The sequence below is a fragment of the Cervus canadensis genome, chromosome 15 (assembly GCF_019320065.1).
Source record: "Cervus canadensis isolate Bull #8, Minnesota chromosome 15, ASM1932006v1, whole genome shotgun sequence".
Lineage (NCBI taxonomy): Eukaryota > Metazoa > Chordata > Mammalia > Artiodactyla > Cervidae > Cervus > Cervus canadensis.
The window spans coordinates 65358102-65373233 of NC_057400.1; the positions used below are offsets into that span (position 1 = coordinate 65358102).

At 35.3% G+C, this 15132-nt stretch overlaps 1 protein-coding gene across 3 annotated transcripts in view; it reads right to left on the bottom strand.

The window, feature by feature from the left end:
- Positions 1–5664: 5664 nt before the first annotated feature.
- CALCRL (calcitonin receptor like receptor) overlaps positions 5665–15132 on the bottom strand; it is a 127375-nt gene continuing 117907 nt past the window's right edge. For all 3 annotated transcript variants that reach the window (XM_043487566.1, XM_043487563.1, XM_043487564.1), the window contains 3 exons: positions 12443–12661; positions 12245–12286; positions 5665–8744 (listed from right to left, as the gene is read on the bottom strand). In XM_043487566.1, coding sequence (XP_043343501.1) covers positions 8529–8744; positions 12245–12286; positions 12443–12661 — 477 coding nt within the window. In that variant the 3' untranslated portion in view covers positions 5665–8528. The remainder of the gene's footprint in view (positions 8745–12244; positions 12287–12442; positions 12662–15132) is intronic.

The following is a 15132-nucleotide window of genomic DNA, read 5'->3' on the forward strand; positions in this document are numbered from 1 at the left end:
GGAAGCCTATGATTATAGCAGACATAATGAATATATTCAAGGGATTAGATCTGGTCGAAATTGCCCAAAGAACTATGAAAAGTGGTTGGTAATATTATGCTAAACATTAAAGCTAAAGGCAAAGGAGAAAAGGAAAGATATACCCATCTGAATGCAGAGTCCCAGAGAATAGCAAGGAGAGATAAGAAAGCATTCCTCCTTGATCAATGCAAAGAAATAGAGGAAAACAATAGAATGGGAAAGACTAGAGATTACTTCAAGAAAATTAGAGCTCCCAAGGGAACATTTCATGCAAAGATGGGCTCAATAAAGGACAGAAATGGTATGGACCTAACAGAAGCAGAAGATATTAAGAAGAGGCATCAAGAATACACAGAAGAACTATACAAAAAAAGCTCTTCATGACCCAGATAACCATGATGGTGTGATCACTCACTTACAGCCAGACATCCTGGAGTTGGAAAGCAAGTGGGCCTTAGGAAGAATCACTATGAACAAAGCTAGTGAAGGTGATGGAATTCCAGCTGAACTATTTCAAATTATAAAACATGATGCTGTTAAATTGCTGCCCTCAATATGACAGCAAATTTGGAAAACTCAACCGTGGCCGAAGGAGTGGAAAAGGTTAGTTTTCATCCCAGTCCCAAAGAAGGGCAGTGCCAAAGAATGTTCAAACTACTGCACAATTGCACTCATCTCAAGTGCTAGCAAAGTAGTGCTCAAAATTCTCCAAGCCAGGCTTCAACAGTATGTGAACCATGAACTTCCAGATGTTCAAGTTGGATTTAGACAAGGCAGAGGAACCAGAGATCAAATAACCAGCATCTGTTGGATCACAGAAAAATCAAAAGAATTCCAGAAAAACATCTATTTCTGCTTTATTGGTTAGGCCAAAGCCTTTGACTATGTGGATCACAACAAACTATGGAAAGTTTGTAAAGTGATGGGAATACCAGACCACTTGACCTGCCTCTTGAGAAACCTGGATGCAGGTTAAAAAGCAACAGTTAGACCTGGACATGGAACAACAGACTGGTTCCAAATAGGGAAAGGAGCACGTCAAGCCCGTATATTGTCACCCTGCTTATTTACCTTATATGCAGGGTACATCATGAGAAACGCTGGGCTGGATGAAGCACAAGCTGGAATCAAGATTGCCGGGAGAAATATCAATAACCTCAAATACACAGATGATACCACCCTTATGGCAGAAAGTGAAGAGGAACTAAAAGGCCTCTTGATGAAAGCAAAAGAGGAGAGTGGAAAAGTTGGCTTAAAACTCAACATTCAAAAAACTAAGATCATGGCAACTAGTCCCATCACTTCATGGCCAGTAGATGGGGAAATAATGGAAATAGTGTTTTGGGCTCCAAAATCACTGCAGATGGTGACTGCAGCCATGAAATTAAAAGATGCTTGCTCCTTGGAAGAAAAGTTATGACCAACCTAGACAGCATATTCAAAAACAGAGACAGTACTTTACCAACAAAGGTCTGTCTAGTCAAAGCTTTGGTTTTTCCAGTAGTCATGTATGAATTTAAGAGTTGGACTATAAAGAAAGCTGAGTGGTGAAGAATTGATGCTTTTGAACAGTGATGTTGGAGAAGACTCTTGAGAGTTCCTTGGACTGCAAGGAGATCCAACCAGTCCATCGTAAAGGAAATCAGTCCTGAATATTCATTGGAGGGACTGATGCTGAAGCTGAAACTCCAATACTTTGGCCACCTGATGGGAAGAACTGATTTCTTTGAAAGGACCCTGATGCTGGGAAGGATTGAAGGCAGGAAGAGAAGGGGACAACAGAGGATGAGACAGTTGAATGGGATTACTGACTCAATGGATGTGAGTTTGAGCAAGCTCCAGGATTTGGTGATGGACGGGGAAGCCTGGCATGCTGAAATCCATGGGGTTACAAAGAGTCAGACATGACTGAGAGACTGAACTGAACTGAACTGAATGTTACACAGGAGGCAGTGAAAAAACCATCCTAAAAAAGAGAAATACAAGAAGACAAAGTGGTAATCTGAGGAAGCTTTACAAAGAGCTGAGGAAAGAGGAAAAGTGAAAGGCAAGGGAGAAAGGGAATGATACATCCAACTGAATGCAGCATTCAAGAGAATAACAAGGAAAGATAAGAAGGCCTTCTTCATTGAAAAGTTCAAGGAAATAGAGGGAAACAATAAAATGGGAAGACTAGATCTCTCCAAGAAAATGGGAGATATCAAGAGAACACTTCATGCAAGAATGGGCATGATAAAGGACAGAAATTGCAGTGACCTAGCAGAGCAGAAGAGATTAAGGAGAGGTGGCAAGAATACACAGAAGAACTATACAAGAAAGGTCTAGCATCACCTGGGAAGCCCTCTAAATGCCCTCTGTGTGCTTAGTCACCAGTTGTCTGACTTTTTGTAACCCCATGGACTGTAGTCCTCCAGGCTCCTCTGTCCATGGGGATTCTCCAGGCTGGAATGCTGATGTGGGTTGCCATGTTCTCCTCCAGGGGATCTTCCCAACCCAGGGATCAAACCTGTGTTTCCTGCATTGCAGGCATATTCTTTACCATTTGACCCCACAAGGGAAGCCCAAGAATACTGGACTGGATAGCCTGTCCCTTCTCCAGGGGAGCTCCCTGCCCAGGAATCAAACTGTGGTCTCCTGCATTCCAGGCAGATTCTTTACCAGCTACCTGGGAAGCATAACCACAATGGTGTGTTCACTTACCCAGGACCAGACATCATGGAGTGTGAAATCAAATGGTCCTCAGGAAGCATTACTACAAACAAAGCTAGTGGAAATGATGGCATTCCAGCTGAGCTACTTAAAATCTTAAAATATGATGCTGTACTCAATATGTCAGCAAATTTGGAATACTCAACAGTGGCCACAGGACTGGAAAAGTCAGTTTTCATTCCAATCCCAAAGAAAGGCAATTGTAAACAAGGTTCCAGCTATCATACAACTGTGCTCATTTCATATGCTAGTAAGGTTATGCTCAAAATCCTTCATGCTAGGCTTCAGCAGTATATGAACCAAGAACTTCCATATGTACAAGCTAGGTTCAGAAAAAGCAGAGGAACCAGAAATCAAACTGCCAACATCCATTGGACCATAGAAAAAGAAAGGGAATTCCAGAAAAATATCTACTTCTGCTTTATTGACTATGCAAAATCTTTGACTCTGTAGATCACAATGAACTATGGAAAATTGTTAAAGAGATGGAAACACTAGACTATTTTACCTGTCTCCTGAGAAACCTTAATGAAGGTCAAGAAATAATGGTTTAAACCTTACATGTAACAACTGACTGGGTTCAAAATAGGTAAATAAGTATGACAAGCCTATATATTATCACCCTACTTATTTAACTTATAGGCAGAGTACATCATGCGAAATGCCAGAATGGATGAACCACAGACTGGAATCAAAATTGCTGGGAGAAATATCAACAACCACAAATATGCAGATGATACCACTCTCATGTCAGAAAGTGAAGAGGAACTAAAAAGCTTCTTGATGAGGGTGAAAGAAGATAATGAAAAAGCTGGCTTGAAACTCAACATTTAGAAAACTAAGATCATGGCATCCAGTACCATCACTTCATGGCAAATAGAAGGAGAAAAGTGAAGCAGTGGCAGATTTTCTTTTCTTGGGCTCCAAAATCACTGTCGATGTTGACTGCAGCCATGAAATTAAAAGATGCTTGCTCCCTGGAAGGAAATCTTTAAATATAAAATTTAAAGATTGTATTAAAAATCAGTGACATCACTTTGCCAACAAAGGTTCATCTAGTCAAAGCTATGGTTTTTCCATTAGTTATGTATGGATGTGGGAGTTGGACCATAAAGAAGGCCGAATACCAAATAATTGATGCTTTCGAATTGCGATGCTGGAAAAGACTTTTAACAGTCCACTGGACTGCCAGGAGATCAAACCAGTAAATCCTAAAGGAAATCAATCTTGACTATTCATTGAAGGACTGATATCTGAAGCCCCAATACTTTGGCCACCTGATGGAAAGAGCAGACTCCTTGGAAAAGACCCTGATGCTGGGAAAGATTGAGGTCAGGAGGGGAAGGGGGTGACAGAGGATGAGATGGTTAGATAGCATCATGGACTCAATAGACATGAATTTGAGCAAAATCTGGGAGATAGCAGAGGACAGAGGAGCCTGGCATGGTGCAGTCCATGGGGTCACATAGAGTCAGACACGACTTAGCGACTGAACAACAACTCACACGGTATACAAAAATTAACTCAAAATGGACCAAAGACCTAAACATAAGAGCAGAAACTAAATCCGTTTGAAGAAACTAAGTAGATCTTAATGATCTTCAATTTGGCAAAGGATTTTTAGATAAGACAACGAAAGCCGAAGAACCAAAATAAGCAATAAACTGTACTTCATCAAGATTATAGACTTCGGTGCTATGAAGAGCACCATTAAAAAAGTGACAATATGACCCACAGAATGAGAGAAAAGGTTTGCAAATTGTATATCTGATATGGACCTGTATCTGGAATACATGAAGAACTCTTTCAATTCAATAATAAAAAGACAAAATTCCAATTTAAAATGGACAAAGTGTTTGAATAGATGTTTCTCCCCCCAAAATATACAAATCCAATAAAAATATGAAACAGTGTTCAACATCATTAGCCATCAAATAAATGCAAATTAAAATCACAGGATACCATTTCACACCCTTTAGGATGAATAAAGTACAAAAGACACATAATAATAAGTATTGGGAAGTATGTGGAGAAAGAGGAAACCTCAAACATTGCCAATGGGAATGTGAAATGATCCAGTTGATTTGGAAAGCAGTCTGATAGACCTCAGACACATTTAACACATGACCCAACATTTTTACTTCTGGAAATATAACCAAGTAAAGTTTACACAAATATTTATAATAGCATTATTTATAATAGCCAAAAGATCTGAACAACACAAATGTCCATCAACAGACAGATGGATAAACAAAATTTGGTAAATCCATACAATTTAATAATTCAGGTAATGAAAGGAATGTAATGATGAGACAACTTAAAACATGATGAACCCTGAAAATATTACAGGTGAAAGAAGTCAGTCACAAAACACCATATTCCATATGATTCCATTCATATGAAAGCTCAGAATAGGGAAGTCTACTGAGAAAGAAAATAGGTTAGTGTTCTTAGGCCTCGGGTGACAGCAGCGATGGGATGATAGAGGTGATAGCAAAGGTTAGGTGGTTAACTTCTGAGGTCATGAAAATGTACTAAAATTGACTGTGGTGACAACACTAATATAATACACAAAAAACAACTTGAAATGAGTGAACTGTATACTTAAATAGTTCTTTTCCTTTCTATTATTCAATACAAAACTATTACAATGGAGCATAATGGAGAAAGGAGACAAATGTCTGCATTTTCTTTTCCCTGGGCATCTTTTCCTTTCTTTCAGTCTAAGAAGGAATTTGCATACATTGTAATTTATTTAGAATTTGTAGCTTACAAAACAAATTGCTTTATAGAATGATTTATAGGATTCTGGAAGACCTCAAAGAGGGTAATTGAGATATACTCATCAATTTTAAGTGTTCCACTGGTTGCTATAAAGAATTAAAGATCATTATAATTTAGATTATTCAGCACTCCAGTAAACATGAGTGAAAATCAACTTTAGCTCATAACTTTAATATTTTCATGCAGTCAAAATATAGAGATATACATTAAGTAGGCATAACATGAGTTAATTGAACAGAGTATCTTGGGTATGTTTTAGAAATAAAAGAAATGATCGTTTTTATTAGCATATTAAAACCAAGTAAAAATTAAAATAAATTCACATTGTAAAAAAGTTATCAAGCAATAAATACAGCATTACAGCTACCACTACTTCTATGTACATTGGATTACATTAGAACAAACACTAAATGCCAGAATGCATAGTCTATGAGTAAATGCACTAAATAAATTTAGAATTTAAAAAAATGACAGACTAGAATTTTTAAAAAATTAAAATGACTTTTGCAAGTTCTTGCAGAAAAGTAGCAGATTTACATTTTAAAAGTTAGAAATTCCCCAGTAAGCTTTTAGATACCAAAGCCGTTTATTTTTAAAAATTATATGTTTTACTTTTTCTTCATGAATAATATACAAAGGAGATCTTAATTATTAGTACTTCAGCTTTAGAGAAGTCTAATATTTAAAAATATTACTTCCAAAAATATATGGGTACAAAACTAACACTCATTAATCATGACTGTCTACGCTTAAAGGTGGTACAATAGATAAATCCTGGCCAAAAAGGAAATCTGATCTAAACTGAATATGATAAAAGCACAATAAAAATACTTGAAAGTTACAATGTATTTTTAATATGATGCTTGCTGATAGTTTGACATTTTCTATTGTCATTTATGATTGAGACTTGATAGTTTGTCTGGTAGAATGCTGAAACATATGAACAGTGCCAGCAAAGGATTTGAATCTGTGTCTTTGAATAATAAAGAGCTAAAAGTAAGTTTATTTAAAGGAATTATATAATTTAGCATTAGAAAGTCCAGAACAGACTGCATTCCTTTTTATGACAACTTGTTTTGAAATCCATAAATCTGAGACTAACAATACAGCTTTTATATGTGTATAGGTACATCGTAAATCTATTGATCAGACCTTTTAATAAGTTAATTCTTATTAATTTAGATGATTTTCCTGCACAATTTCAGAGGCCTTCTGAACTTACCATTTATTTACAGCTTAAGAAAAAACCTATGATGACTAAGTCATTAGTCTAATCTATTTTAAGCAGATTGACACACCACAAAAAAAAAAGAAAAATAATGAATTCTCCTGCCAAAATTGACTTATGAATTTCAGAAATTTCAGTGGAAAATAACATTAGGGAAAATGAATCCCATTTAAATATCACTCTAATTCATTAGTGAAGATTTCTTCCATCTTAATTTCATTATTCCATAAATGTTCCAACAAAAATTCTTACCCACTGTTACATTCAGGTCTTTCACTGTATTGTATCATCATATATACTAGCTCTATTAAAATATTAAAACATTGTATATGATATATTTGTCTACTTTTAAAAAATAGCCTGGAGTATTTCCAAAACTATATATCATCTTATAGTAAGTCAGAAAACTAATATTTTTAATGGGATTAAAAACCAAAAGAGTAACAGACAGGCATTTGTTACAGAAGTCATTTAAATTTTCTGGATTAGAATGAAAATTCATCGTCAGAATAAAAGGAAAAATATGTCAAACATACTTATTATTAAGATTTGAATCACCAAAGCAAATATATTCAATAAAACAATGGCCTTGAGGGATTTTTAAATAAATATTTTATATCTTATCATAGATATTTCTCAAACCTAGTTCTCAAACTTCTGATGCTGACATCTGGTTGTCTTTAAAATATTTAACAAATATAGAATTCCAGATTCTATTTTATTATAAAACTAGCCCAGAGACAGTATCAGATATTAGCATGCACACTTTGTTACATTAAGCATTTGTTTTAAAAATTATGTAGATTGTATATATTTGAGGCTATAAAATAGAATGACAGAGTATTTACAAGCTTGTTTTCACAATTTTTTACAAACTTTTGAGGAAATAATAAATCCTTCATTGATTTCCTTCATGTAAAATAATTGCTAATTTGTCCATATAGTAGAAATGGAAGGGGTAAGGTTTCTATTTACAGGTACGTGGACATGAATTCCTTCCCATTTGTGTAGTAAGATAAGAAAGTAATTGACAACATGTTTTGTAGTATCAACCAAGATGTCTCCCTAATGATACCAAAGCAGGATTGCATGTCATATATACTATTCATCAAGTCTCAAAAATGCATATGACAAAGGGCATAACTGTGATGAATCAGCAAATAAGGAGCCAACTGCAATTCTGCTCAATATTTTTCCTGGGGAGAAGACAGTAAGCAAAAAGGAATCATTAATTATCGGGTCCATTTAAAAAAATAAAAACAAAAGAGCTAGAACATTTTCTGGGTAAAAAAATCAACTGCACCAATGAACTTGGGAAAAAGATTTTAAAAACAAGTGAAAGGTCATTTTCCCTCAAAATCTATAAGCCTTCACAAGGCCTCTTTAGGCAACAGGGGTGGAATTGTGGCCACTGTGTCTATGAACTTTTATAACTATTTGTGGATTCATGCAGTAGTGTGCTGGAGGTGGCTCAAACCAACCTACAGGAATAGAATGTGCTCATTTTTACCCAGTTCCACATGCAGTGATGCTAAGTTGATAGCTGGAAATCAGTCATGGTGGGAGTATTTACAACATAAAAACTGGCAAAAATCCTAGATCAAAACAATTTCCCCCCATGGAGCTAGTGTGAAACATTTCTCAATACACTACTGAATTCATGAGGGTTTTCTTTGTCACCTTCAAATAATTCATCTAATACTGAAGTCTTGTGGCTGTAAAGTCATGGATCGAAGTCCTTGAGTTAGGAGTGGCAAAAAATAGTTCAGCAATACACCCTCTATTATCAGTCGTATAGCTTTTCCGGTTTTATGACCACGTTTTCAGTATCGTGGATGCTTTTTCCGTTTAAGTGTTCACTGAGACAGTCATGACTGTAACCTGTACCATCACTGATTGTTGAAACTGTGTAAGATGCACTACGGAGAGTATCTGAGTGGGAAAAGTTGTTTCCAAATTGGATTTTATATTGATTCCAGTTTCTTCTCAGAATTGCTTGAACCTATAAAACAGAAAGAAACAGAAAGGGCAAGAGCAGTTAATTAAATGAGATGAAGATAATATGTCTGATAGTACAATTAAATTAATTATATATGGAAGCTTTTCTTTTAAAAAAATCACTGATATTAATGGGTAAATAATATTGCTTTCTTTTCTTATTTAAATATGAAATTGAGTAAACCATCTTTATATTGGGAAATGATTGTAATTACTTCGCTCTTTAGTACAGACTACAGAAAAATTCATATTTTACTTTCTATGCTTTCTCTTTGAAGCATAAATGCACATGAATGTCTAGCTGTTAAGTAATTAATCCGCATTCTCACAAACTGGCATGAGCAGTATTTAGTGCTGTATCAACATTTTATTAAAAGAATGAGATAATTGGTGACAAGAAAAGAGATAAAAGAAAAATAAGTTAGGGATACAGGGAAATATAATAAATTATCATCATCAACATCAGTAGCACTCACTTTTACTAAGTGATTACCATATGACAGATATTAAGCTACATTCTGGGGAAAAAAAAAAAAAGAACAGAGTTTTTATTCCTCCCGTAGCTTTCCACCCAGAGGAAAGAACATGTTGAACAGAAAATTACAAATGGGATGAGCACTGTGAAAAAAAAAAAATTAGCTATGTCATCACTCCACTCTTTTTGTATTTAGATCCCTCTCTTCTAAATTTGAAGTTTAATTACTCTTTCTTCTGTTTGGTGCTAGAGATCAGAACTAGGTAGGCCACATACAGTGACTTTGGGCGTGTGTGCTAAGTCGCTTCAGTTGTGTCTGGCTCTTTGTGACTATACGGACCATAGCCCTCCAGGATCCTCTGTCCATGGAATTCTCCAAGCAAGAATTCTGGAGTGGGTTGCCATGCCCTCCTCCAGGGGATCTTCCCAGACACAGGGATCGAACTTGCATCTCTTATGTCTCCTGCATTGGCAGACGTGTTTTTTTCTACTAGCGCCACTTGGAAAGCCCATATAATCTTTGGTGTTAATTTAACATAAGACACAGATGATTTTCTTTATATTGAGTCAGTAAGTATAAATGAGAATATTCAAACACACCTCCAACTCCAACATCTGTACATTTCCATGTCTGATGAGGGCCCTTCCAATGACCAGAGTCCCTAGTTTATGCTAATGGTACACATTTTTTTTGAGTGGACTTGAGATGAAACAACCTGGGGACTTGTCAAGCCACAGTTATTTAACTAGTGAGAAATGCAAATAAGAATATTTTGGCTGAGAAATAAAAACAAAATGTGAGAATAAAAAAGTAAACAGAGATATTAAGACAAAGACAAGCTGTTTGACCTAATGTGGAAAGCAAAAAGGAAATTAAGCCTAAGCAAATGATTTTAAGAAGTATATGACATAGTTGGAACCACACAAAATGAATTTGACAGCATGTCTTTGTGTTATGAGAATGGGAAAAACTAGAGGCAAAGACAGAAAAAGAAGGGTTATAGTATGTCGTAAGATGAGAAATGAATCATACACAAACAGGGATTATATCTAGAGATGAAGAAAGGGGGACAGATATTGGAGATGTTGTGGGGAGCTAAAGGATTTGGTAACAACTTGGCTCAAAGATTTTATATTATTATAATTTTCTAATGCCAAAATTTTCTCAATTTTAGGACATGGCAAAATATCAAGGCCTGTGTCTCTATTGCTTACATGGATAAAGTGTAATAAGGGTGTTAGGCATTAGTGTAAATATTCCCTGAGCACTCTTTCTAAATATAAAGGTCAATTTGAGATTTGATTCTGATATGAGTAATGTACCCCTTCATACATATATTTTTATAAATGAGTGATTTGACAAACCTAATAAGGAATCTTTAATGTACTATCTACTGAGGTTGGCGCATGGTGCTAAAAGCTTTATATTCCTAGTTTACATTAATCCCTCTGAGATTTGTGTAAGGAACTTGCTTTTATATCCTTTGACTAGAAGTACACACTGGGCCTCCATGGGGTTCAGAGTATTTCCCATGACATTACAGCCAGGAACAAAGTGGCATCTTTGGGTTTAAATGCAATGTTTTGTCAGTGCCTTTATTCTACACTGCCTTCCATCACTAAATATTTTACTAATGATTATGACGTGTGCATTTAAAAAAATGTCCTTTATAAAAATAAAATCTGTTCCTGCAGATACAAAGGCATATCTTTCTTAGTTCATACATGCTTTATGTCATATTATAGCTTTCTTATCTATATTTAATTATAAAATCCTATATAGGCAGAAATTGGATTGTCTAATTCAGTTTATGTAATAATAAATTTATAGTTACACAATAAATACTATTTGAATTTTATTATCAAAACAAACAATGCATCTATTCTTCCTAATTGCATTCTCTGTCTCTACTTCTCACTTCAGAAAAAGTCACTCTTGTCCTCTACACAGCAGAAGAGTCATGAAGAGACCACTTAAATATGTTTGATACTTCTATATGCCATTATAAATAAATATACATGTATAATAAAGTCTATATTTTAAAATTGAGAAATAAAATATGAAATTTTATGTGCTAAGAGAAAGTAAAATATCACATAAACAAGAGAAAAATATTTTATAGTTTTTCACGACATGTACATGATTTCTGACATCGATTAGCTGCATAGAAATGATTCTTATAAAGTTATGTTAACTGGTTCCATGTATTGCCAGTCTGAAGCTTTGTGCTAAGTTTCACAGTTACAAATGTGTAAGTCTTATCATTTGCTGTCTGAATTTCTAAACTTTGTTGAATTTTGCCTAAAGCCTCCAACAGGTTAACACTGTCAAGTAGATTATAAACATACAAAGAACTAAAGCAATATAGCCCAAACCACTGAGCTATAGTTCTATTCACATGCATAAGAAATGTGGTACCAATTTCTAAAATGCCTGAAACTTTCCAATTAGGAAAGCCTTGGATAAAAGTCCTGAAACGTCTGAGAACACATGGCCATGTTATGCATTAGAGGACGCTATCATGTTTCCTGATCTGCCGCTGCTCTTCCGTGTATAACTGGGTTTACATTTTTAGAAATCTTTTTTATTCGACATAAAAATGTTTCCAAAGACCACATTGTGGACAAGGCCAACAGAGGAAGAGAGAAAATAAAAATGAGGCAATTTTATTTCCCATTAGAGTGTATGGTCGATGAAGATAAGGACTGTCTAACACCGTGCCTAGGACCAAGTCCAGAATTGGTAGGATTAGTTCAAAAGTTAAGTTGAAAGACTAGATGAATAAAAGTCATTGACAGAATATTTTAAAGTGAGTCTGAATTTGCCCTAGCCTCAACTCTAATTTGACCCGAACTTTTGGGAAAAAGAATTGCATGTATTTAAAGAGCCTCTATGGGTCTTTTTTTCTGACAGAAATGGAATTTGAAATACTTATTCCTAGGGAATTTATAATTCTTTCTCTTTTTTAAAGGAAAAAAAATGGATTACAAACACAAAATGATAAAAGGAACAAAATCAGTCACCATACCTCTCCATTAAAGAAGCAGAAAATTGTGGATACCAAGAGACCCTGTAAAAGAAAAATAGAATTATCTGATTCCAAATGGAAAAGATACATTTTTTGGTAATCAATTTGCTGTATAGGTAGTTAAAAATGAATTCAAAGCTATATGTAAATTTACATCCAAACATCACAAGGTGCCTTCCTGATGCAAGAACACCATACCTGATAGTGCATGAGGATGTTTATGATGTAATCGTATATCTCCTCCGCAATTTTTCCTTCAGGTCTCCATGGAATCAGCACAAATTCAATGCCAAGTAATGGCACCAGGATAAGCGTAGCCCTCACAGCTTTCATGTAGAGATTGGATTCTGCTTGGTGAGTGACTTTTAACTTGGTGATAAGAACACGTACAATATTTAATAGGAAAAAGAGATTCACCTAAAAGAAAATAAAATGGCACATGGAAATTATTTCATATTAAGAATATTTACTGAAGAATCATTGCTTTTATAAATCTTAGAATATTTTCAGTACACAAGAATATGTTCTGTTGAGAATACTTGCTTAAGTATTAATTTTTGTTTCTGCTGTTGAATTTTTATTTTATTTTCTCCAGCTTTACTGACACATAATTGACACTAAAAAGCTGAGAGCTGAAAAATTGATGCTTTTGAACTGTGGTGTTGGAGAAGACTCTTGAGAGTCCCTTGGACTGCAAGGAGATCTAACCAGTCCATCCTAAAGGAGATCAGTCCTGGGTGTTCATTGGAAGGACTGATGCTGAGGCTGAAACTCCAATACTTTGGCCACCTCATGCGAAGAGTTGACTCATTGGAAAAGACCCTGATGCTGGGAGGGATTGGGGGCCAAAGGAGAGGGGGAAGACAGAGGATGAGATGGCTGGATGGCATCACCGACTCGATGGGCATGAGTTTGAGTAAACTCCGGGAGTTGGTGATGGACAGGGAGGCCTGGCGTGCTGCGATTCATGGGGTAGCGAAAAGTCGGGCACTACTGAGTGACTGAACTGAACTGAACTGAAGTTTAGGTTGCATAGCATAGTGATTTAATCTCACATGTATTGTGACATGATAACCACAATACATTAAGCTAATGTCAACCATCTCATACAGATACCAAAAAAGTATGTGTGTGTGTGTGTGTATATATATATGTATATATATATATTATAAATTTCCTTATGCTGAGAACTCTTACAATTTATTCTCAGCAACTTACATATATATCATACAGTGGTGATAACAATAATCATCATGTTGTACATTACATTCCTTGTTCTCCTTTATCTTATACCTGGAAGTATGTGCCTTTTGACCATCTTCATCTAATTCCTCCACCCCCAATTCCTAAGGGCAACTGCAAATATGATCTCTTTTTTTCTATGAGCTTGTCTATTTGTTTAGATTCCACATATAAGTGAGATCATACAGTATCTGTCTTTCTCTGTCTAACTTATTTCGCTTGGTGTAATGACCTCAAGTCTCATTCATGTTGTCTCAAGTGTCAGGATTTCCTCATATTTTGTGGTTAAATAGTAATGTGTGTGTGTGCGTGTGTGTATCCTTCTTAGGTTGCTTCCATGTCTTAGCTATTGTAGATAATACTGCTATGAACATGGGGTGCAGATATTAATATCTTTGACATACTTTTTTTGTTTCCTTTAGATATTGGAATTGTGATTTATTAATTTAAAAAGTACATCCTTTTAATGGACTTATATCTTAAAAAATAAAATTATAGTGGTGTTATTGTGGACCACATTCAGTTGGGTAACATCTGATTGTTTTGCTTAGTTTATTTTCTTATGCAATATTTTAAAATCCTGCTATGATTAAGAAAACCAAAACTTTGAATATTTTTTATCCCAAAGAAAGGAAACAATTGTTTGTAAAAAAGGCTAATTATTTTAAGCTTCTACTCTGTATTAGTGTCCATACGAGGTACCTTCCAAATATGTGTGTGTGCTAAGTTGCTTTAGTCTTGTCTAACTCTTTTCGACCCCATGGACTGTAGCCCGCCAGGCTCCTTGGTTCATGGAATTTTCCAGGGAAGACTAATGGAATGGTTGCCATGTCTTCCTCTAGATGATCTTCCTGACCCAGGGATCAAAACTGTGTCTCATGTCTCCTGCATTGGTAGGTGGGTTCTTTACCCCTAGCGTCACCTGGGAAGCCCATCCAAATATGTATTATATCATAATAGCCATTTTCATCTTTTAGTTTATCCTTCCTGTGTTATTTGTGTGTATGTGTGTGTAACAAAAATCATCCCAACTCCCTATTATAATACTGTAATCTTCTTCATCCTTATGAAGAGGCTGGATCACATACTTAAACTAGTTGATATGCAACCTAGATAATCCTAGGGTTAAAAAAATGTTGACACCCAACAGAACCTTCTGTTAATTACTTTCTGTGATTTTAAGGTCCTATGAATTAACAACTCTCCCCAAGAGAAAATGTTCCGTTTGAAAGGGAGACATAAAACTTCAAAAATACAGTGTTCATGAAATGAGCAGAGTTCTACTGAAATATATTTCTCTCTCTCTCACTCCTTGGCTGAATTATACTTTCTTTCTTATCTTCACCCATGTCAATATCTGTTATTTTGTCTATTTCCTCTATGCCCATTCCTTATGCCTTCCATAGAGGTACAGATATTCGCCCCAGAAACGCCTAATATGCTGTTCTCTTTCCTTTTTTCTCACCCTGACTTTTAGCATCTGTGCTTTGTTTAATAATCTAAAGTTTTCAAACTGCATACTAATATGCAATTTATATCTACATGCTTTTATTAATTGGAAAACAAATGATAATATTTCACCTAATATAGAAAGCAATGGACAAATAACATACATTTGCTGATTTGATGCATGTATTATGAAAATA